This window comes from Suncus etruscus, chromosome 15 (assembly GCF_024139225.1).
Source record: "Suncus etruscus isolate mSunEtr1 chromosome 15, mSunEtr1.pri.cur, whole genome shotgun sequence".
Lineage (NCBI taxonomy): Eukaryota > Metazoa > Chordata > Mammalia > Eulipotyphla > Soricidae > Suncus > Suncus etruscus.
The window spans coordinates 51,582,465-51,595,045 of NC_064862.1; the positions used below are offsets into that span (position 1 = coordinate 51,582,465).

Below are 12,581 nucleotides of genomic sequence, written 5' to 3' on the forward strand. Positions count from 1 at the left end.
CTTTTGATCAAAGGAAAAGAGGTCACCTTGTATGTAGTCTTATTGTCAGAAAAAAGACTTTTGTTATTTCTTCTTAGGCGAGGTGTTTCTTCTCCCTTTTCATGTCCTTGAAGGTCACTGGAATTCTTTGTTTTATGAAGCCACTGATAATTTTAAGTCCCATAAGGTACCCAGTAGAGCTGGGAATGGGCTCAGTGAATAAGCAGTTGCCTCACATATTTGAGGCCCTGGGTTTGATTCCTGGCACTTAAAAGATGCAATGACAGCTTAATAGTGTTCTTTGCAACCTTACCAAAGGGTCCGTGTTACTTTATACATTTTAGATCATCATTGTTTTTACTGAATTGTCAGAGTAATGTTTCCTGATCATATTGCTGCTTTGAAAAGAATAAGTGTATCTCTCTAGGGGTGAGCACCTCCTTCTGCAGACTTTCTCACTGCTCTTTCCTGGCCACAGTTCTATACATACAATGCTGCTCCAGTGTTATAAGAAGGAGGAAGGCCATCCATGAGAGTGTATGCTTATTGATTTATTGATTCTCAGCTAGTCTTATGCCAGACACTGTGTTAGATGCACAAGATATGACTAAGGGGAGAGAAGATGGGGGTAATTATTGAGTCTTCTCATTTTTTCAGAAGCACTGTGATACATGACTTAATTATTCAGTTTGATATTTTATTGTGTATGTGTGTGTGCCATGTTTTTTGGGGGAGAAGGAATTGAATCCTCTAATGTGTAAGCCTGTTCTGATGCTTTTACTAGACTCTTGTTTTCCTTTGAAGGGATTCAGGTACTAAGAGGTTAGCTGGGTTGACCCCTTCATGGCGCCACATCCCAAAGTCTCACAGCAGCAGTATCCTAGAGGGGGACCCCACTGCACCCAGGGTTGGCTGGACCAAGAGTCAACCCCTGTCAGGTAAGCTGGGTAATGCTGCATGGAGCAGTGAACTCCTCTGCCAGTTTTATTTGGGGACATTCTTCCCTGCACACATTCAAATTTAGATGACAGTCACATGTGGAATGTTCAGTACTGGGGGACATCTGTAGTGTGTGGGGCCCTCCCAGCTGCACACAGTGATGCCCATGAGTGGTCCTACTACTGGGACTCAAACCTGCCTGCCTGCCAGACTCCTGAGCCTCTGTACCGTCCCCTACCCCAACAAACTTGAATTTTCATTATTGTGGATATTTTACAAGCTTATTTTAAAAAATGGTGGAGATTAAGGGTAAGAAATTAACTCACAGGGCAAGAGAAATAGGACAACAGTAAGGGCTTATGCATTGGACTCCATCCTCCATACCACAAGCCCTCCAGCAGTACTCATGCCTAAGCTTAGGATCAGGAGCATGTCCAGAACACAGATGGTGTGACCAAAAACCCAAACCCACGCCATTGCTACAGCACAACTGTTGTGGAGAACTGACCCACACAATTAGAATGGGTAGACGTTGAAAAATAGGGTCCTTGGGGTCCTTATGGGAGCCGGGTGGGGGCACTGGTGAAGGTCTCGTGGTGGAAGTATGTGCAAGAGAAACCATCATTAGCACCTATTGTAGATCATAGAGGTTCAGTCAATCACATGAAGTTACTTGAAGCTTCCCAGGAGTAACTGGCAGCTGTTGGTGGAGAATTTGCTGTAATTCTCACTTAGCCTTTAATTCAGTTTCAACATTTGCCTCTGGTTACCACAAGATTATTTATCCTCCTTGTGAACTAATTTTTGTATTCTGTATTTCGTTGGGAGTCAAAGCAGTTGTACAGTGGGTAGGGAGTTTGTTTTGCACATGGCCAGTCTGGGTTCCCTGACATATTTCATATGGTCCCCCAATCCTGCCAGGGGCTAATTTCTGAGCGAAGATCCAGGAGTAACCCCTTTGCACCTCTATGTATGGCCTGAAAACAAACAAACAAAAAAACCCTAAACAAAAAATACCTCATTGGTTGTTTTTGAGGATTAAATTATATAATATATGTGTATGCATATAAAAGTACTCAAAATGGTTACAAAGCATTAACATTTGTAATGTTTAATAAATATTGTTGGAGCCAGAGAGATACTGCAGTGGGGAGGGTGTTTGACTTGCACGTAATTGACCTGGGTTCGTTTCCCAGTATCCCATAGGGTCTCTGAGCTCTCCAGGAGTGATCCCTGAGTGCAGAGCCAAGAGTCAGCCCTGAGCACTCCGGGTGTGGCTGCAAAAAAGCTATCTAAATAAATCTGCTCTTGTAGTTCTAAGCACTTAATAAATATTTGTTTGTTTTTTTTTATTATAACTCAGGTCTCATTTAAAACCTAGTATGGAAAGCACAGTCTCAAACATGATCTCCAAATTGAAGCCAAGAGTTGCAAAGGACAAATAGTGCTTATAACTTCAGCCAGTGCTTGGTCTTAGTTAAGGAAATGTGACAATTTGTCTTCACTGTATCCCAGGTGGGGACGGAACTGCCAGGAGTGAACTGGATGAACTGCAGGAAGAAGTGGCCAGGAGGGCACAGGAACAGGAGCTCCGAAGGAAGCAGGAGAAGGAACTTGAGGCTGCCAGAGGGTTCAACCCTCATCCCAGTCGCTTTATGGACTTAGATGAGCTGCAGAACCAGGGTAATTGTGATCTGCCTGAATTGTTAGGATGACTTGGATAAGCTGCAGAATCGGGATACTTCGAGGTGATGGTGGGGGAGAGACAGGCAGACAGACAGACATACAGATGAAAAAGTACTGAATTCTGGAAATCGTGTGTCTGCTTTTAGCAACGTGATGCTTTGTCTTTCTTCATCCTTCTCAGGGAACACTAGTTAAAGTAGAGATGACACAGCTTGTGTATGGGATAAGTTTTCCTATAAATGGCTATCACAGATGTAAATAATACACATCAAATTCAGAAATAGTGCAGAAAGAGCTGTGTGCGAATAGCAAACCTTCTCCTAATTGGGCAGGTCTGTACTTCTGAGATTCCCTGTCTGGGACTTCAAGAAAACGGGTTTGCTAATAAGCTCTGAAAACACCCAGCCCATGTTTCTCATTTTCCATCTCAGCTTCCCTTATGGGCCTTTGCTTCTTCTGTAGACCCACATGAGCTGCTTCACTTCCTTAAGCTTCTTTATGATATTAATTGCTTGCCTGTATGTAACAGCTTACGGTTGGGCATTTCAATCAGCATTAGCACATGCCTTACATGTGTCAGGCAGGTGCTGGATAAAGGAAGGGTCAAGGTCTCAAGCTAAAACAGGATCTCAAGCTGTGTCTTGATTTTTTCACTCTATGAGATGATTTCTTATTTGTTCAATTCAGAATCAGTTGCGACAAATGGTGCTAAGGTATTGTAAAAAATAGGGTTGCTTGTGGGCACCTACTTCCTGTTTTCTAGATTCTTCTTTTTAATCAACATTCAGAGAATCCTCCTGGGTTAAGTAGTTCTAATAGAAGGGTGGTATTTTTCTCTTCTCATTGTGTGTGTGTGTGTGTGTGTGTGTGTGTGTGTGTGTGCGTGCGTGCGCGCGCACATGCATGCTTGCATGTTTTGTTTTATTTCAATGTTCCTACTTCCTACTTCTCCTTATATTTAGCTACTCTGATGTTGGGGAGAAACCCAGAGCCTCACACACACAAAAGCAAGATCTATCCCCAGGTGCATCACCAGTCAAACTTTCTCTTTCTGCTCTCAAGCCCAATCATATTGGTGTCTTTGTTGTAGTATTACTTTTTTATTTCTTGGACGGACGGACGGACAGACAGACAGACACGTGCTTGCATGGGGCGGTGCCCAGGCGATTCCGTCTGTCTGGTCCAGCTGCAACTTCCCAGGCCTAGTATTACTTTTTAAATAGGGGTCTTAGTCCCCACTCTGACACTTGAATAGCACATTAAATTTGAGAGGGAATCTATGTTTTATTGTCAGTTTTGCAAACTTTTTGATTAAGAATTTCTCTTAAAAAAAAAAAAAAGAATTTCTCTTAAAAGAACAGTGAAGGGGTGCCGGAGCGGTGGCACAAATGGTGCCCAGGCTAGCCTAGGATGGACCGCAGTTCAATCCCCCATGTCCCATGTGGTCCTCCAAGCCAGGAGCGATTCCTGAGCACATAGCTAGTAGTAACCCTGAAGCATTATCAAGTGTGGCCCAAAAACTAACCAAAAAAAAAAAGAACAATGAAGGAACTGGAGAGAGTACAGTGGAGAGGGCATTACAGATGACCCAGGTTTTATTCCCAGTATCCCATATGGTTTTAAACCATGCCAGTGGTAATTCCTGAGCACAGAGCCAGAAGCTACCCCTGAGTACTAGTGGGTAGAGCCCCAAATCAACAACAACAAAAAAGAGCAATTGGTATATACTAAGATTCTAGGAGATAGCGGCCAGAGCAGTAACACAGCAGGTAGGGCTTACTTGCTTGTACTTGCCTTGCATGTGACCAACCCAATTCGATCTCTGGCATTCCATATGGTCCTCTGAGCCCACCAGTAGTGATTCCTGAGTGCAAAGCTAGGAGTAATCCCTGAGCACCGCCAAGTATAGCCCAAAACCAAAACAAAGAAAAAGATTCTAAAGGATAAGAATTAAAATCCAATGCAGTGATTGAACAACCTTATTTGCCTCTGTCTTTGTAGACAATTTTTTGCAAATAGCTCTAGCCAAACTTCTGATTGTAAACGTTGTTTCGACAACACTATTATTATGGAAAATGTCAGACCTACAGGGCTGGAGTATACAGCTTTGTCCTGAAGACCTGAATGTAGAAGTTTTCAGAAGCAAGTTTTCACTTTCATTGTCATTCCATTGCTTTGCAAAAGCAATGATGAGTTAGGGGAGTGGATGTCAGAGATATGCAAGAGCCTTCCTTTCTAGACCTAGAGAGAGGCAAGAGGAAGATGAGGATATTGGGGGGAGGGGGGTCACTGCCCCTAATATTTTTCATGTGAGCTTATAAAAGCCATCATTAATCCCAATTGTCAATTAATTTTCAAATTTTCAATTTATTACCAGATTTTTTGTTTGTTTTTATTATTGTATTTTGTTTTGGGGACACACCTGACAATACTTAGGGGTTACTCCTGGCTCTGGAATAACCTGGCTCTGGAATCACTTTTGGCAGCCTGGGGGTACCATATAGTGTTCTGGGCAAATGCACTCCCCGCTGTGCTATTGCTCCAGCCGCCAGTTTATGTTTTCTAGTGAATTTATAAAGTTGAGAGTTCTTTTTATTAAGATCCTTTTTTTTTCTTTCAGATCACAGCATTTTACTGGGGGTGGGGGTGAGAGACATCAGGGGAGGATAAGCTGATGTTCTCGAGCCGGATTTCCGAGCCGTATGGCCGCAGAAAAATAAAAGATCGCCTTTTTTAGAACTTTTTCTCATTTCTGTCTGGTACTTGACTCTTTCTGGTCTGTTTAGACACAGCTTTCAGGGAAAGGACAAACACCTTATGCTCCAAGTATGGGAAAGGATACTCTTGGTACAGGTGTAGTAAGCAGGGACTTAGTGGAAGTAAAATGTGTATCAGTTATGCTGGATGACAGGTACATGTACTCACCAATATTGAAGGTCTGTCAGCTGACTGGTAGAAAGACTGAATGAAGTTAGGAACTTTCATGCACCTGTTCCTGAGACCTTTCCTGGTGTTTCCCTTGAGGGGGGAATGGAAGGCACTGCCCATTGGTGAGTGAGAGAAGAGGTGTCGATGGCTCTCCACAGAGTACTGAAGTCCCTTTTCTCTGAAAATAGTAGAGATCTACGGGGCATTCTGGTGTTGTTTGGCAAGATGCCTCTGACTTCTGGGAAGAACAGGCCAGTTCTGAGCACTAAACATCCTCTTTTGCCTCAGACAATTTTGTCCCTTACTGGTGGAATTCTTAAAAAAGCTGGTGTCTGTGATACAATGTCTTTCTTCCTTTTCATGCCTTTGGGAAGGTCTTAGCTACAGCAACTCAGATGGCTCACTTGGTTCAGAGCCTTCTTCTTAGCAGATGGCTAGTGACGATGAGAGTAGATCAGAGACGAAGTTCAAATCTCTGCATCCTGAGGGGAAGTCACTATACAGGTGACACACTGGGGCGAACTATAATGAAAATGAAAAGTGCTGGATGGCCCTTTCAGGGAGGAGTGACGGCTTTGAGAGGTCCCTGCGAGAGGCAGAGTCAGTGTTGGAAGAGTCACGGCATCTGGAGCAGAAGGGCGAGTGTGCGGCAGCTTTGGCGCTGTGTAATGAAGCCATCTGTAAGTAACCCCACTGCTCTGGGCCTGGCTCCTGGACCGCTGACACATAGACCTTAGTCTAGTCAATGAAGGGAGAGAGCCAGCAATCACGTCTTATCACTCCCGTTATTTCACATTGAAGTCTGTTAGCTGTCTTTCCCTTCCAGTTTCTAAGTTTGTTAGGCACTATTCTGGCCTGTAGATGTTTTCTGGGATTACCTCTGCAGAACTTCACAGATGAATTAATCATTCAGCCATGCCCACTTTTCATCCCAAAATGCAGTTAGACCTCAGATGTTGAGCATTGTCTAGACTTATTTTAGTCTTTCTCTAGACTTATTTACATGTGAGGAGGGAGCTTAAGGCCCCACCCAAATTTTTTAAATGAAATTGTTCGCAACTTCTCAGGTCTCTAATCCAATCCCACACTGTATGCTGAATTCTTTATGTTTCTTCTTGCCTTCCTGGTGTGCGGTACAATAAGATTATGGTTGGGGATTGAGGCTCAGGTCTCCTATTTGAGCCTTCCATGTTAACTAATCCCGAGGAAGCTCAATTTTGTAAATCAGACACAAATTTGGATCCAACTGCTGTGGGACACGGGGCAGGCAAGGTTGATGCAGTATCCCAAGACAAGATACACATGGGTCAGTCACCAAGGACGAAAAGGGCAGCCACCAAGGTGCAGTATATGTGTATGCGCATATGTGCGCGTGTGTGTGTGTGTGTGTGCGCGCGCGCGCGTGCGTGCGTGCGTGCGTGCACACCTGGTCTCCATGGCTTCCATGCATGTTCCTGAGAGACAGAGCCAGCTATGTGCCTGGGATGGGCCGGCATCGGCATGGTCCCTGCCTTGCATTCCTGCTGCATATTTATTTGAGTTTTACTGCATATTTTTGCTGACTTATTTGTTTTGATTTGATTTGATCCTTTTTTGTTTCTTTGTTAGTTTTCTTAAAATTTTTGTTTGCATTTTGGGTTCTGTTTCTGCTATATTTTCTTTTGCATTTTAGCTAAACTAAGACTTGCCCTGCATGGTGCCAGCTGTAGCGCGCAAGGCAGAGCCCTAGTCGATAAGAAGTTGCAAATGAGTATTCGAAAAGCTCGGAGCCTGCAGGAGCACGTGCAGCAGCCCTCAGCAACCCAGCCGCCTGCGCCTGAGGCCAGCCTCCCTGCACAATCCGGCACTCTCCCTCGCGCCTCCAGGTAGTGCCCGGACCCATGGCAGCTAGATGATAGTTGCTACAGGCAGTAGCTCTGGTCGTGGATTAGGCACCTCCACAGGAGAGGAGAAGGGTTCCCAGTGGAGTAGCTCCTCTCAGTCCCTGCTACCTAGCATGATGGGTGGTTCAGTGTAGCAAATAGCACCCTTTTCCAGATTTTTCTCTAAGACCTGCTCAGTTGAAGTCTTGCACATATAGCTCTTACATGGCCTTTTGAACAGCAGTTCATGTGCCATAGACACAGTGTGTTGGTGGCACTGCAGTACTTTCTGTTTCTCTGATCAGAAGAAACTCATCTTCTGGGTTTTCCCAAGGATGAGGGGAGCTAAACCTGATGCTATATCCACCCCTCAGAAACATCTAACCTGCCTAAGAAAGAGGCTTTCTTTCCTTGCTTGAACCCTGGATAAGAGACACAATATTCTTCTTTTGGGGGTTGTTTCTTTGTTTCTTTAAGGAGGCCCCTACTTGCTATGTTCAGGGATGAGTTAGCTCCTGGCGGGACTCAGGGGCCATATGTAATGCCAGGGAATGAACTCAGATCCCAAGTCATTTATGTACAAGACCAACACCTTACTCATGGACCTCTTAGTTCCACTTTTCTGCTTTATCTTCTTTGCTCTCCTATCATCAGGACTGGGAAAACATTTTCTGTGAAAGTTAGCTTAACATCCACATTTTAGTTTTCAGTTATTTAAAAAAATTTTTGGGGGGGCCAGACCCGGCTCTGCTTTAGGGCTACTTCTGGTTTAGTGCTCATGGTAGCGTGTAGTGCTGTGGCTTGGCCTGAGGCCTCCTGCATGCAGATTACATGCTCAGCTTGCTGCACTGGCTCTGATGTAGGCCTCATAACTTAGTCCTTTCATTCCACTACGACATAGACTCAATGGATGTAAGTAGAGACCAACGTTGGCTGGAATCTGAATAGTTTCAGAATATGCATATTAAACAACAAGGAACAGGGATGGGAGCAATAGCACAGCAGTAGGGCATTTGTCTTAAACGTGGCCAATCCAAGACAGACCCAGGTTCGATTCCTGGCATCCCATATGGTCCCCGACCCTGCCAGAAGCGATTTCTGAGCTCAGACCCAGGAGTAACCCCTGAGCACTGCTGGGTGTAGCCCCAAAACCAAAATAAATAAATAAATAAATAAATAAATAAGCAAGGAATGTATTTTAAACATTTGTCATGCTCAGACACTAAGTAAAGTACTTTATATTTGATTTAATGGTATTCTCATCAATGTTCTGAGTTAGAAATGATTTGGCATCAAAACAAAACAAAATAGGAGGAATAGCACACCGGGGAGGGTGCTGGCCTTGCATGTGGCTTACCTGGGTTCAATCCCTGAGCACTGCTAGGAATGATTCCTAAGTACAGAGCCAGAAGTAAGCCCTGAGTACTGCCAGATGTGACCCAAAAAAAAAAAAAAAAAAAGACAAAGCAGCTCAGAGACCATAAGTAGGGTCCTCAGGATTCCTCAGCTAGTAAGTGGTTAGAGTGGGATTCATGTTTGGGTCTGTTTAGCTTTGTCAAGGCTTATGACATTATAATAGCAGGCTGATCACATAACATTGCAGGGATGTCTGGTTCCCCCCACCCAGGTGGATAGACATTACTTTCACATTCACTGTGCATAGTTGGGCTTGGTCTTTTCCTTTCTTTCTATTGGCTATTCTGCTAGTTAGATTCAGATCCAGAAATCTAATCATATATGTGTTAAATATAGATAATTGTCACTCTACTTTAGAGTGACTCACAGTCCAGCTCTGAGTACATAAATCCTCCTCCTTTTCCAGCCTTCCATCTTGACCTGGCTTTCCTTTGGGGCAGGGGTCCTCAAACTTTTTAAATAGGGGGCCAGTTCACTGTCCCTCAGACCATTGGAGGGTCTGACTATAGTAAAAACAAAACTTATGAACGAATTCTTTTTTTCTTTTTTGTTTTTTGTTTTGTTTTTGTTTTCGGGCCACACCCGGCGGTGCTCAGGGGTTACTCCTGGCTGTCTGTTCAGAAATAGCTCCTGGCAGGCACGGGGGACCATATGGGACACCGGGATTCGAACCAACCACCTTTGGTCCTGCATCGGCTGCTTGCAAGGCAAACACAGCTGTGCTATCTCTCCAGGCCCATGAACGAATTCTTATGCACACTGCATATATCTTATTTTGCAATGAAGAAACAAAACAGATACAAATACAATATGTGGCCCGCGGGCCATAGTTTGAGGACCACTGCTTTGGGGCATAGATTCCCTTTTTGGTTTTGTATTTTATTTTCTACTAGTCCTCTTACTTGAGGATCCTGTGTCCTACTTAGAATTAGTATCCTCATCCTCCATCAAAAAGTTATTTTAGGGAGCAGAGCAGTGGCATAGCAGTAAGTAAGGTTTGCCTTGCATGCAGCTGACCCAGGACGGACCTCGGTTCGATTCCTGGCATCCCATATGGTCCCATGATCCTGCCAGGAGTGATTTTTAAGCACAGAGCTAGGAGTAACCCCTGAGCGCTGCCAGGTGTGGCCCAAAAAACAAAACAAAACAAAAAGTTATTTTATTCAATGAAAATAAATGAATGTTGGCATGTTAATTCCCTAACTGGGAGATTTATGCCGTTTAATTATGTGATTAAGATTTTATTTATGGGGCCCAGAGAGATAGCACAGCAGCGTTTGCCTTGCAAACAGCCGATCCAGGACCAAAGGTGATTGGTTCGAATCCCGGTGTTCCATATGGTCCCCCGTGCCTGCCAGGAGCAGTTTCTGAGCAAGACAGCCAGGAGTAACCCCTGAGCACCACCGGGTGTGGCCCAAAAACCAAAAAAAAAAAAAAAAAAAAAAAAGATTTTATTTATTTGCTTCAGATACATTTTTGATGAGAAACTCAAAACAATCAGGGAGAAAACAACCAAACTGCTGTTCTGACATCTGAATCTCAGGGGAGCAATAGGCTCTTACTTCGGGGGAACTTATCAGCGAATTATGCAGCCAATGTAAATTATGGAAACACCTTGGTAGTGATAGAACACTCTGTAGTCCTAGACCTTCACTACCCCATTTGTCCCATAAGTGTGATCTTTGTGGTTGTTTTCCTGGTGAACGTCTAGACTATAGGTAGGCCTCTCCCTCAGATTCCTAGCCTGTATTTTGCCCATTGGTATATGTCATTTCTAGGCTTTGCTTTCATATCATCTGCATGTGAAATTAGCAGCGTTTGTTTTCTTTTTAATTTGTAAAGAAAATATAAAGATAATTGGCACTTTGTAAGCAGTAAGGAAAGCCAAAGTTTTCCATATTCTGCTAGTCACTGGGAAGGCATTTCATGAAGAAGATTAATATTGCCTTTTACTTGAGTATAAGATTGCCTGGTCCTGTGCCTTCGCTTGTGTGAGACTTTGAACCTGTGCTGGTGTTTCCATCTATTCTCACCCTTCTCCTGTGACTAGGTAGCACTGGGAACCAAATGAGTTAGTCCTTTTGGGCATGTGCTTGCCAGTCAGAGCAGCTTGTGACGGGCCTTTTTCCTTTGTTCCAGTGAACAACCTGTCCCGCTCCAAGTATTGTTAAACCCGGAGGCCCAGTTGGAATGCTCCACACACACAGAATTTGGGGCCAGCTCTTTCGTCTGTCCACCTGCTTCCTATCACGAGTCACACACCTCACTCTTGAGAGAGCCATCCCCCCTGTCTGTCCCGCTGCATGGCTCTCCCACCCACTCTACCTTGAGCCTTCCCCCTACGGTTGAAGTGGCTGGCATTGACCCTGCTGCACACCACAGCCATCGCTTCCCCCATATTCCTGGGAGGCTTGAACAGAACCCTCGTTCGGTGGCAGAGGACCAGTCATGTGGCTACAGCAGCATCTGCAGCACGTTCCCTTTTCAAGAAGGTAGAGGCAGTGTTCAAGAGCCATTGCTCTGGGAAAAGAGGGTGCCTGCCATTGCGCCCCAGACGAGGCTCTGCCCACACACGACTGGGCAAGCCCCATCTGAGAGTGGAAACACTCAGGGCCTTGTCTGCCATCCCCCGAGTCTGCCTATTCAACCTCACTTCCCCTGGCCCAGGACCTGCCACCCCAGCCTGCCCAGTGCTTCCTCCACCCAGCTGCACTGTCCCAGTAATGGGCAGAAAACTAACCAATGCCTTCAGGCCCCAAATCTCGAACCGTACAGACTGGACCGGGGCAGTGAGGAGCCATCCAGGCCAGAGTTTCTTGGCACCAAGGGGCTTGTCCGCTCTTTGACCGAACAGTTCCAGAGGATGCACAGTGCCTCCACCCGGTCTAGCCCTGGCCCCCAGGACAGAAGTGTGCCCGAGAGGCTGATAAAGAGCTCCCACCCTCCTGACACCAAGCCCTCCTTCTCCCACAGCCAAGGGAGCAGCAACGGAGGCTGGCCTTGGACAAAACAGCAGCAGACCCCTTGGGTGGGTAGGGACAGCCTGTCTTCCTGGGAAAAAGTAAGGTGCCTTCCTGGTGCTCCTACATCCTCTGGGCTGCCCAATGGTGACATGCCTCGAGGAGGACAGCCCAGACCAGCAGAACCAGTGCCATGCCCTCGGAAACCGACCGCTGTGAATGATGTCAGCACACAGGAGCTGGGCCGGAGTCGAAATGTGGGCACCTCCTGGCCTTTGGATTCCTGGGTGAATGCCACCAGACTCTGTGATTCTCAGTTTAAACTCGAGCTCCCTGGGCCCAGCCTGAAGCCCTCTCCCCCTGATACCCATTCCTGTGTAGCCTACCCAGAAAGAAACCACATCCTCTTGCATCCACACTGGAACCAAGACACAGAGCAGGAGATGTCCGAGTTGGAGTCTCTCTATCAAGCCAGTCTTCAGGCTCCTCAAGCTGGCCGAATTGGCTGGGGACGGCAGGACGTGGCTGGTGACCCACTTAGCCAAGCAGGTAGGAAAGCCGCTGGGCCAGGGCAAGAGGTTGATGGAAGATGAGATAGGAAGTGGGTGCTGGGGGAGTGGGAAGGGTATGGAGGGAGGAATAATGGTCATTAATAGCCAACAATATTCAGATAATACCTTTTGTTTAGGGAAGCTAGGAAAACAAGAATTATTCACAAAAACTTGGGGGACAAGGACTGGCTAGGATGGAGAATGGAAGCAGGGCCTTACTTAGCACATCTCCCTTTTCCTAGAGAAAAACCAACAAGTCT

The 12,581-nt window shown here is 45.5% G+C and overlaps 1 protein-coding gene across 4 annotated transcripts in view; it reads left to right on the forward strand.

The window, feature by feature from the left end:
• USP54 (ubiquitin specific peptidase 54) overlaps positions 1 to 12,581 on the forward strand; it is a 98,948-nt gene that overhangs the window by 72,716 nt on the left and 13,651 nt on the right. For 3 of the 4 annotated variants that reach the window (XM_049789082.1, XM_049789083.1, XM_049789084.1), the window contains exons 15-19: positions 784 to 917; positions 2,434 to 2,601; positions 6,093 to 6,212; positions 7,205 to 7,397; positions 10,950 to 12,319. In XM_049789082.1, the coding sequence (XP_049645039.1) occupies positions 784 to 917; positions 2,434 to 2,601; positions 6,093 to 6,212; positions 7,205 to 7,397; positions 10,950 to 12,319 (1,985 nt within the window). Of the gene's footprint in view, positions 1 to 783; positions 918 to 2,433; positions 2,602 to 6,092; positions 6,213 to 7,204; positions 7,398 to 10,949; positions 12,320 to 12,581 lie in introns of those variants that run through there. The other variant, XM_049789085.1, reaches the window with a different exon arrangement.